We start from the raw sequence: 12,620 nt of genomic DNA on the forward strand, positions 1-12,620 counted from the left end.
CCTTGTCAGTGATAAACATATTTTAAAAATGTGTTGTCAGTGTGACCAAATCACAGTATAACTGAACTCACAAATAAGGTGTCAGTACCTGAAAGAAATTTTCCAGAAACAATAGTATGCTTTATAGCTACTGATTATTAATTAATATATTAACTAGTAAATCATGTTATGCATGTATTTATCAATATAACACCATCAACAACTTTAACATAGCAATTAGTGGTCTTTAATGCTTACCATAGTTATTATATATTTGAATTTACACTTCCACATCATTTATGGAAAATAGCCTCACTTCAAATGGGAATGTATTTTAATAAGTTCATTACTTGGTAAGTACTTAATTGAATAGTTGATGGAACAATTTATACAGTAACATCTTCTAGAATTCCTCAAGGTTCCTACATTTAGTTTGAAGAAACTCTCCTACTATTTCGGAAGGTGATTTAATCTTGCATCTACTTCTTGAGAACTTGGTTTAATAAAGAAGGACATTTCTTTCCTTTTTCATTTATATTCCAGTTACATTTCTCACCTTCACGGAAGTTAACCCCCAAATTTCCTCACGGAACTCTCAGAATGCAAGTGCTTAAATATTACAATAATCACCCCCCAAGTTGAGTAGTAAATAAAGTGAACTGCCTGATGTTGTACAATAATTAAGCAGCAAAGAATAAACTCTAGTGCCCTAATAAATGATTAGTATTGTCTAGCGATCTGCTTGAGCCTGACTGCTGTTCTCCAATTTAATTTGCCTGAGTGAATCGGCAGACGAATCAAATCCTCCCCCATAAAAAAGGACATCTTATGTCCTTGCAGCATTTACTTTCCAAGTTTAAAACAAAATAGAGCTGATTTCTATTGCAAGGCTCCAGGGACAGCCCGGTAAGCATCAGGCATTGAAGGAATGCATTGAAAGTGGAATCTCATAGTAAGATCTAATCAATTTAAATCAAATTATATCCTCTAAAGATTCCTTCTCATGTTTTAGCGTCTATTCTGAATATCATTTTAGCAAAATTTTTCTTTTTTTTAATAGCAAAAGTCAGTCATATAGAAAATGGATAGTTCAATTCTCTAAGCCAAATTCAAAACCATTCAATGGTAAAAAAAAAAAAAAGATGTGTTGGGCCGGCCCCGTGGCGGAGTGGTAAATTTGCGCGCTCCAGCTTCGGGGACCCAGGATTTCGTCGGTTCAGATCCGAGGCGCGCACCTGGCACTGCTCAGCAGGCCATGCTGAGGTGGCGTCCCATATGCCACAACCAGAGGCACTCACAACTAGAATATACAACTATGTACTGAGGGGCTTTGGAAAGAAGTAAAAAGAAAAAAAGATTGGCAACAGATGTTAGCTCAGGGGCCAAAAAAAAAAAAAAGATGTCTGACTATATGAAAAAACAGCACTTCAGTATTTTCCGTAGCAGAACTGGGAAATGAAGATGTCCCCCTTACACTATTCCTCTCCTCTCCCACACTCACAGCAGATGTCACTAATCGTTAACCGCACTCTTTCCTAATAAACCATGATTGGTAGGAGGGTCAGAGGAAAGGGACTCATGTCAGAAGCAGACCCCATAGCGTGTCTCAAGCAGCTACTAAGACTGGTTGGTATTGGGGAATAAGATGAAAATATTTTGTCATCATTGGTCTTTTTGCTTTCTCTGAATAATTGCTGTATATGTAAAACTTATTTACTCTCCTTTTATGCTGTCACCTGTACGTTATGACAGTGTAGCTCAGGTCATTTTCTCTTCCCCCCAAAATTAGAAAGCTTTTGAAGCTTTGCCCATCTGCCACCTGTGTTTTTCTACATCAGACTTCAAAATACCAACAAAAGTGCTAATGAATTTTATGCTAGTATGGAGTATTATAATCTGTGTCTGAAGTAGTATTTTTAACCCAACTCTATTAGATTAAAAACGGGAGAAAATGATGTTCATGTAAACCTTAAGATCATTATGACAGTGATAGAAATAATGCAAAGATCTCACGGCTCAAGACAATGAGGAATTCTCTGACCCAAAATAATTTAAGTTCCTTTAAATTCATAGTTGGGCCAGCCCAGGGGGATAGTGGTTGAGTTCACGCTCTCTGCTTCGGTGGCCCAGGGTTCACACGTTCGGATCCTTGACACAGACCTACACACCACTCAACAGGCCATGCTGTGGTGGTGTCTCATGTGCAAAGTGGAGGAAGACTGTCACAGATGTTAGGTCAGGGACAATCTTCCTCAAGCAAAAAGAGGAGGATTGGCAGCAGATATTAGCTCAGGGCTAATCTTCCTCACCAAAAAAAAAAAGTTAAAAAAAAAATAAAAACTCAACCATTAAAAAAAAAAAAGAAATTCATACTGCATGTGTGTATATGTATAAAATATGTATAAAATCTTTGAATATAGCATGTACAACATATATTTTCTATATATCACTAATATATATCTCATATAAAAATGCTTTCAACTGAAACATTATAAAATTCAAAAAATAATGACAAAAGATTCAAAGGTCAGTCATGCAAAAAGTTGAAAGCACCTTGTCAAACTTTATGAATAGATGTTGGATAATCCTTTCAAGGATGATGACAAGGCTGATGCTGAATCAAGGATAAAGTGACAATGCTGGAACCCAAAAAATAGCATGTAGGAGTAGCTATGAAATTTGATTTTGAATATTCTACCTAGCAAATCAAGGATACTCTGAGAATATCTACTTTAACAGAAACCTGTATTGATTTGTGTGATAATTCTGCCAGACAAATCTTTTATCTCTGTAAGCTGGAATAACCCTACAGTTTAGTATATTCAAATCCAGTTTGTAGATTTCAAAGCAAGGTGGGAAATGGACTGTATTTGGTGAAATCTCCTGATTCTTCTCTTTGAGATCTACATGTGAGATGATGAAGGTCTCTGTGGCATCCAGACAAATTAAATTTAGATGAATTCAACCACAGACAAGTTCAACCCTACCTGGTAACCAGTTCAAATATCGGAATGGCCCGCCATCACTCCACTGCCACCCACTGTTGAAACTCAGACTGTTAAGACCAATCCAGAGTCCAGAAGTCAAGGAAGTGGTTAATCCTACAGAACAAAAGCGAAAACAAAAACGAAACTGACATTCAGAAAACACAATGACATCAAATTCAGAATTCAGTGCTTGAATCAAAAAGCAGTTGAGAGAAGTAATAAAAATCACACCTAACATTTCTCCTTTCATTCTCCTAACAACCTAAATATAACTTACCTCCATTGGCAGATAAAGAAAGTAAGGTGAGAGAGCCTAGGTGAGCCAATAAGATTCTTGCTAAGGTTCTAACCCAGATCTGACCAGCTTCAGCCCCCACCATCTTGACTATTCCTATAGGATAGCACGGATGTGCTTCTAATTTGGATAAGATTCTGTTTGACCATCATCAAATAATGACAGGTTTGCTTCCTTTTAGAGCAAAAACAAGATTTATTTTGTATTAAAGTCAGTTTTCTATCACGAAAAAGCTTAATAAACATTTCAATCTCTCATTCTCATAAGTTATCCCAACCTCACATTTCAGAACTTATTATAAATTTTTTAATATTTTTAAAAATCACTTTTTCTTCTCATTAAGATGATGAATAAATTCTAAACACTAAATGCTTATGCTTACATGAACAACACTTTGTTTAGCCAGTTCATATATATCATAATTACGATGTTTCAAGCTCTGTGCTACACCTGGTGTGGAATAAAAACCAGAAGCAGGGGCTGGCCCCATGGCTGAGTGGTTAAGTTTGTGCGCTCTGCTGCAGGCAGCCCAGTGTTTCGTTGGTTCGAATCCTGGGTGCGGACACGGCACCGCTCATCAAACCACGCTGAGGCAGTGTCCCACATGCCACAACTAGAAGGACCCACAACGAAGAACATACAACTATGTAACGGGGGGCTTTGGGGAGAAAAAGGAAAAAAATAAAATCCTTAAAAAAAAATAAACCAGAAACAGCATGAAACTCAGCCCTCCCATGTCCAACACTCCAAGCTGTTATTACCTATATCTTTCTATAAACCATACGTTCTCTGTTCTCTCTACATTCTTTTTAGTTAATGAAAGAGAAAGGTACCGTTTGGCTTTAATAAAATAGCAACGTTAAGTGTCTGTACATGCTAGTAAACATAAATGAACCAATTTATATGTGCTGTTCACTCTAGAATGTATTCCCCAGTCACATCTTTTCAGTGGTGAGAATTACCACTTACCATATTCAAAGCACTGTATTTGCTCATTTAATCCTCACCAACTGTGATTAGGTACTGTTATCTCCATCGTAGAGATGACAAAACTGACACTCAAAGAGTTGAGATGACGTGTGCAGCTAACAAAAGGCAGAGCTGAAATTTACACCCGGGTTCTTATAACACCACAGCCCAGACTCTATAGTTCTGATGTAAGCAACTGAGCTATCTCAAAGACACTAAAATTTTCCCCAATTTTTCGTTAGCTTATATATACACACATTCTGTCATAAATTCAAATGAATAGAGGTTCAAATGAACAGTAACTGGATGCCAAAAAACATCTCTCACATTTATTGCACCCAATTCCATAAAGGCACAGATAACTTTCTTAGAGATCATGTGACCTGACTATTGCTCTTAATTTATTCAGCATCTGGCAGAGAGGTGCTTGCAGGCAGAGAACACACTTGAGGATATTGATTATGTTGCTATTGATTGGGTAGGTTTATGCCTAATAAACTGAAGTGAATTCAATACTGGAGGTATTTGCTGAAAAGTAAGCCTGGCATGTGATTTCCTTAAATAAAGTAATAAAATTAAAAAGGGATGAAATGAAATACGGCATGTAAAAATTAATTGATTCAAAAAAAAAAAAAAAAAAAAAAAAAAAAAAAAAAAAAAAAAAAAAAATTAATTGATTCAGAGCAACTTATTTTTATCAAGTGTTTTAGAAAAAAAGTTTGAGTTAGCAGAGCTCTTGTGCCCAGACACTTTTGGTACTTTGGGAGGTATCTAGTGCAATGCCTTCATTTTACAGATGAGGAAACTGAGGAATGGAGGCTAAGAAACTTGAAGAGAATGAAGCAGAGGGTTATTGGATCAGAATTGGAACCCAGGGTTCAATTTGGTTTTTCCAGTCAGTCAATCCCTGATTAAATTATTTGCCTGTGAGTTACTATTATAATACCCTTTCTAGATAACTTTAAATGTTAGAGTGCCTTTAAATAAAGAACAACGAACTAAACGGTTATTTCTGCCATGTGCCATTCCTCCCCAAACAATGGCTCATCCCACATCTCCCTCCCGTCTCCTGTGAAGACTCCACATTCAGTTCTCCAAATTTGCAATTTTACTAAAAACTAGATATATTTACTATAAAGTGATGTCAATGAAATGATATTATCAAAAGAGGGCAATGTTTGTATTTGTTTAGTCTTAGAATCTCTGCGATGAACATCATCAAGATGACTGCATTCATTTATAAAATAATAATGAAGTGATAAAAATTCATTCATATTATATCAATTTTATAGTTATTCATCTCATCAATGATTTCCTTTTAGTTTAGTAATTATTTTACATGTAGTTACTAAAGCTGTTTTGAGCACTATCTTATTACTTCTGTCTCTTTAAGATGAGTTAAAGAAATCAAGTAAAAAGGGCTGTTCCACCTCATTCGTGTAAACAGATAACTTATAAAGTATCAGTGGGAGTCATCCATCTACTAATCTGTACTTTAGAAATGTCATCCTGGGATCAGTTTCACACCGATACTATGTTTTATTAGTAATTACTGTATTAAATACTACCAAACATTGAATGATTTTTTTCCTAAATTCTTTAAAGTTGTGCTAACTTGAATAATGATTATCTCTATCCTTGCAGAGGGGTATAGGAGAGGACATGCTGATGAAAATAGCATTTCAAAATGTTAACTATAGCTATTTCCAAAATCAAAGATGTACTCTGGTATTTTTTAAACTTATCAGTTAAGAAAATAAGCATGTCTAAATTTTCAAAACCAGAAATAATTTACTGACTGTAGGAAGAATTAAAGTAGATTTTGTCTGAGATTGCTTAGATTACTATGTTTGGCATTATGAGAAAAGATGATCACCCTTTAAGGGAATACTCTATTTTTTGACATTCCTCATCTGCTCTGGGTACTTCTAGACCTGTCTGGAAGAATTAATTATTGCTTCTTAAAAAAGGGCCTGATTCATAGTATGTGCCCAATAAATGTAAGTTATTGCTATTATTAGTAGTATTATTCCATGTTGAATTAAGTTTAGCAAATTGTGATTTAGAAACGAAATTCAGGGGCTGGCCCCGTGGCCGAGTGGTTAAGTTCGCGTGTTCCGCTGCAGGCGGCCCAGTGTTTCATTGGTTCGAATCCTGGGCGCGGACATGGCACTGCTCATCAAACCACGCTGAGGCAGCGTCCCACATGCTACAACTAGAAGGACCCACAACGAAGAATATACAACTATGTACTGGGGGGCTTTGGGGAGAAAAAGGAAAAAATAAAATCTTTAAAAAAAATAAAATAAAATAAAATAAAAAAAAGAAACGAAATTCAAACTTTGTGTTAAATATGCCACTTAAAGCAGATGAGCATCATCCAAGAATTTTTTTCTCTAATGTGCTTTTGTAACTTTGAAAAGAAACAGACCAATTTTTTTTTAGTATTACTATACAAAGCATCAATTCCACATGCTCAACTTTTTAATTTTTCTGCAGGTATTGTCTAAAATGATTATATACCTACTTTTGAACTTAGTTATAATAGAGGATGTGTTAATGTCCAATCTTCCCCTGGTATTTTGATTTTCTTTTCTGTATTGAGGTCCAGTTTGGATTTCAGCCAGCACCGAAGGAAACTGACAGAAACAGTAACAAGCCAAATTTCACTTCCTATATCTTATTTCAGTTCTGTAAATCCTAATCCTGCACATATGTAGTTATAAATCTGATTCAGGATTTGAGGACTAAAGAGAGCGTCCAACATTTTTGAGGGTAGAAATGGAAGGGAAGACGATAAAATGACTGTAAGTGACATAAGAAAGGGCTGCTGGGCAGGAGCGTTTAGTCCTGCAGATATGGGTGAAATCAGATAACCAGTTTAGGATAAATTTACTGGAGCAAGGAGCTGTTGACATCCAAATTAAGGGTTCTCTCCAGTGCTTTGGGGACCACCAGATCCTTGCCTATATTGTCAGTGAGAGCTGGGCAGAGTGAAATGGAAAGATAGCGCTCAATTCCAATTCAGCTATTTTCTGAGCGTGAGGCATTAGACAAGTTTCTAACTTCTCCATCCCAGTCTGTTATTTCATCTACAAAGTGGGGATGACAATATTCATTTAAGAGGTTGGTGTGAGCTTTAGAAATAAAGCCCAGTGTCCGGCACATAGCAGCTTTTCAATCAATGACAGCTAATTTGATCTGAGTCATAAAACAAGCTTACATACTTTTAAAAAATGACATTTACTCCTCAAAAATCCTCACATAAAAGAAATCTTATTTTAAATGTAGAACTATTTGTGGGTGTGGTTTTTAAAATTTTAGTGGCATATTTCCCAAAATGGAGCAGATCACAATCTACTCACACCATTATTTTCTAGATTCTTCCCGTATATCTCAATAAAGCCTGAATGTGGTGAATACCTTCCCTCTCAAAAAACAAAATTCTGTTTTATTTTTCTGATTCCCCCATCAGCCTTTTCCCCCCTAATGGGTGATATTTTTGACTTAGAGAAAAGCAGGAAATATTACAAATCTCGTCAGAGAAGTCATTCTTATCCAGATTACAGTTAAAATTTGCTGACTGAAATTCCGGAGGCTTGGATAAGATTCAAGTCAGTATCTGAGGTAGTCTCAGCTTCAGAATCTCTTAGGGCTTGTTTGCCCTCCTGAGGGACACAATAACAGCACTCGCTGATTAGGGAAGCATTTCCTGTGGAGCCTGAGAGTGGAGCTAGGGACCTGGAAATGAGTCTAGAGCTGGGCAGAGCTGCTGTCCTGCCCGTATTGTCTCTTTCATCTGTGTAGCTGGTGAAGTCTTAAAAAGTAACCTATGCCCTGTCCCTTGGCTTCCAGAAAGCCGAAAACCAAGTAAAACTTAGAAGAGTCAAGACAACACAACCCACAGATTCCTAAAAGTAAAAAAAGGCAACTCTGATTAGATTGTTCCCTCATCCATGCAAATGCACACGAATAATACCAGGATTGTCTTGAATCATCCTTTCTATGCCTTAACCATCCACATGAATTGAGTTTTGCCCCTTCCTGTGTTTTCTTCTCTTTTTCCTTACTTTTATACATGATTGTAAGTATTAATCACTCTAATACTTTGTCCTAATATTAGAAAGGCCCCCAAACCAACACAAAACAGAATAATTGAGCAGACTGAGGCATAATCCCTTCTCTGAGTTTATGAATACACAACAAGATCAGATTGCTTTTCTTTCATCAATGTCCTTAATAATAACAGAAAATGGTGAGTTGCTGCCTATACCGAAAGGAGAAGATTAATAAATGTTCAACTTGGTGCCCAACTGTTGCAAGAATATTTCATTACAATGGAGCTGTTTATGACTTAGTCCTCAGAAATGGATGAGGGGTAGAAAAATGCTTCTTGCCCAGTTACACTTTGTCTATTTCACAAGATTGTGCTAAATAAATGTACATTATCATTTTTCCACCAAAAATAGGATGCAATAAACATCTTCACATTCAAATTTTTAGAAAGAATAATAATAACTTATAGGAAGAATGTGTTGCAGTTGATGAAGGGTATCATCTGAAAAGAGTTGGAGAAGGGAAGTCCTAGGAGAGGAGGCCAGGACGGGAACAGGCTCCATCCGTTGCATGGCTTCACACACACTCTCCCCTTTAACGATGAAGTCACTGAGGCATGGAAGCCTCAGGTGATCCCCTAAGGTCCCCCAGCTTCACAGAGTTGGGACCCAGGCAGTCTGCTCGAGAGTCTATTGTCTTTGCCCCTGCACTGTGCTGCCCAGTGTCTAGTCAGATGGAATCCATAGGTATTGCTGACACAGCAGATACTAACACAGTGTCTTGCCAAGTATGGTCCCCCAACCACTTGCCCTGGGGTATCACCTGGAGGGTTGATAATATGCAGATTTCTGGGCGCCGCATTCTACGTATCGATCTAGAACCTCCAGGGTTTATACACGGGCATCTTCACTTCAACAAAGGTCCCTAGTGACTAATAAACAACTTCACATTTAGAACGACTGCACTTCTTGCCAGAAACTGACCACTTGTCCAAACATGAGGCTGAATTTCTAAACAGTTATTTTTATTGTGCTGCATCGTCGTTTGTCAGTCAGCAAACACTCATCGAGACGCCCTTCCTTGGAAGGTGCTCTGTGAATCTCCTTGAGGAGGGGGCATAAATATGCACAAGATATTCCTCATTTTCAGCCAGTCGCCCCTCTAACCCCTTCTCCCCACAGTCTTCGGCTTGCTTTCTTCATGGCACTGACTGTAATTTGTATTTACTTGTTTGTTTTCTTGTTTATGTCTATTTTCCCATTGGACTTTAAACTCCATGTCGACAGGACATGGCTGGCTTTGGTCACCATTGTGTCCCTAGGATCCAGCATAATGCCTCACAAGCAGATACCAGCCATCTTGCTGAATGAATGAGAAAAAATAACAAAGGAATATATTTATACCCTGGTGGGGGAAGTAGGACACAAAGGTAAGTAACTCTTCTAAAAGTGGCAAACAAACAAGAAAAATGCAGATGGAAATGGAGAAGATTACATTTCAACCATATAAAATTTTGGGAATTCCAGGCCCAAGAAATGGCAAGGGAGAAGATGTGGAGGTGAGAAAGAATGAGAGAGAGATGAGGAACACAAAACTTTTGTCAAGACTGTAAAATACATGATGGGGAACAAGAGTCAGTGGACAGATGACACCTTTTAATGTCAGGTAAAGGTGTTTTGTTAAATATTTGATAGGAAATGAGAAGCCACTAAGGGTTTTTTGAGCATGGTAGTCACAGGATCAGAGAGGTATTAATCTAGGAGCAGTGCCAGGGTGAACTGGAGGGAAGGGATTCTGGGACAGAGAAGTGGGGATGCTTTCTCTCCTACACTCATTTCTGGTCCTAATCGCTCTGTTCCACAAGTGTGAATTTCAGAAGCTAAAACAGACATTCTCATCTCAGTGAAACATTAGGTCTTTCCGTCTTCACAATCCTGTAAGAACAGAAGCTTAAAAAACAGCAGGTAGGTGGCTTAGCGGTTAAGTTCAGCACGCTCTGCTTTGGTGGCACAGGTTCGGTTCCCAGGCGTGTACACCACTCTGTGAGTGGCCGTACTGCGCTAACTGATTGTGGCACATTCTACTCTGAGCCCAGACTAATCCTCAGAATTCTAAGCACAAGTTCTAGAGAGTGTCACAAAGTTGGCTCATGAGACAAAGCCATCCTAGGTGTCATTTTCAGGGTGAAAATTTGTCAGACTCTTTGTACCTTCTGCTTAGGGACTGACTCCATCATCACGTCTACAATCACTTGTGCTGTCTAATTTTAAGTCAAACTCTGTAAAAAGAAAATATCAATGATCTTACTTACAACTTCATTTTCTTTTCATGGCATTACCTGTCAGGTATGTTTGCTCATGTATCTCTGTGATGCTTAAGAGTTCGGCTTTCTGTTGTTGGCAGCTCTTCCTTGCCTGTTGCCAAGTTAAAGCAGATTTGGAGTTTATTTGGTAGGAAATGCCAGTCAACGGGTCATTATTCCATAAGCTTTCACTGCCTTCAACTGTAAAAGAAGCCAAACAGAGTGAGCCGCATTATGCATTAGAAGACTTTCAGTGAACAATAGTTTTTAAACCATCTTACTAGCGTTATTGCCTGAAGCATTGTATTTCTTTTCCATTCTTTTCTCTTTCTTTTTTCTTTTACTTATTTTTAAAGTGCCTAGGAGATTCTCTTCGCCCCTGAAATAAAGAGGGGCAATTTTCAAAAGAGCCACCATATCCAACCTCTTTCACGTGCCTAAGAAAGAACAGGGGGCATCCCCTCCCTATTCTTCTGTTGGGATGTTTGGGATCAGGTGAGTTGAGAAATGAAGCTAATACAAGGACTAAGTAAGACTAGAGGTACCAGCCAACTTCTCTAATCTAGAAAAAAAACTAAAAAGGAGAAAGAGAAAAGAAATACATGTCTTCTCTCAGAAAGTGGATATTTTGCCTGCATATTCTAGTTTGGTCTTTTTAGAGCAAAGACACAGGCCTTAGAAGGAGGGGTCACAGACTCCACAGACGGACTGACCCGGACCTGCACCCAGCATGTCACTCACTAGTGGTTTGACCTTAAATTGTTAACTTTTGGTGCCTCACTTTTTCATCTCTAGAATATATTCAATATACATAGCTCCTGGCAACAGTAGTTTCTGATTATTAGTTTTCCTCCCTTCAAGAGTAAAAACTAATTATTTTGGCTTATTTTTTCCTTTCCTATGATTCCCAATGTACTCTATAAAGTTGATTATACTCTATGAAAGGCCAATAATGTAGACAGATAAATATTATTTATAGCATTTTACATGCAACATGTTGGGGAAATTAGTCAACAAATGAATTGTTTTGGTATGCTTCATGTTATAAAACTTTCTCTTTTGTCTTTTTAATGATATAAAATCCTGGCAGCCTGGTGGCATAGTGGTTAAGTTTGCATGCTCTATTTTGGTGGCCCAGGGTTTGCCAGTTCAGATCCTGGGTGTGGAACTACACACTGCTCGTGAAAGCCACACTGTGGTGGCATCCCACATAGAAAATACAAGAAGATTGGCACAGATGTTAGCTCAGGGCTAATCTTCCTCACTAATAATAATAATAATAACAATAATAATAATAATATAAAATCCTACTTAAAAGTCATGTGAAGTAATAATCCTTTCATTTATTTATAAGGCAGAGAAAGGACTATATAACATCTCAAATTTTTTGTGAAGTATTCAACTTGCTAAGAAATTGGGCATTTTCCATAAGTATATAGCCTATGCTGCTATGATTTCTTTGTATCAGACAAGGAAGTGATCTTTTTCATATGCAAACCACATACTATGACATGAAACTTGTGGTCCCATGGCACACCAAAGAGGAAGAAAATGATATCAACATTTCATTCAGGCAAGAGCCTAGAAATTTCTAAGATGTTTTAACTATAAAATCATTATAGTCATTGGACCAGCCCTGTGGCTGAGTGCTTGAGTTCTCACACTCTGCTTTGGCGGCCCAGGGTTTGGATCCTGGGCGCAGACATGGCACCACTCATTAGGCCATGTTGAGGCAGCGTCCCACATGCCACAACTAGAAGGACCCACAACTAAAATGTACAACTATGCACTGGAGGGGTGTGGGGAGGGAAAAAAAATCATTATAGTCATGTAAAAATAAATTTGAATGACTAATGTTAAAATTACATTATCATGATCTGAGGCCTTACTAGTTTCATGTCCAAATAGATGCTTCTCCACGTAAATGAGATCATTCAATGAGACTGTGAGGTGTATTTGAAGATGGAGATGTTTTAAATAAATATTTTCAGAGATTTGGAGGTTTTGCTTATACTATGGTAGAAAATGTGAG

General features: G+C 37.7%; 1 protein-coding gene across 1 annotated transcript in view; it reads right to left on the reverse strand.

Annotated features, from left to right (window-relative positions):
- The window catches only part of MRC1 (mannose receptor C-type 1), an 89,023-nt gene that overhangs the window by 60,193 nt on the left and 16,210 nt on the right, over positions 1 to 12,620 (reverse strand). Inside the window, exons 4-5 of the mRNA XM_014846032.2 lie at positions 10,625 to 10,789; positions 2,967 to 3,080 (exon numbers count right to left, since the gene is read on the reverse strand). Coding sequence (XP_014701518.1) covers positions 2,967 to 3,080; positions 10,625 to 10,789 — 279 coding nt within the window. The remainder of the gene's footprint in view (positions 1 to 2,966; positions 3,081 to 10,624; positions 10,790 to 12,620) is intronic.

This window comes from Equus asinus, chromosome 29 (genome assembly GCF_041296235.1).
Source record: "Equus asinus isolate D_3611 breed Donkey chromosome 29, EquAss-T2T_v2, whole genome shotgun sequence".
Taxonomy (NCBI): domain Eukaryota; kingdom Metazoa; phylum Chordata; class Mammalia; order Perissodactyla; family Equidae; genus Equus; species Equus asinus.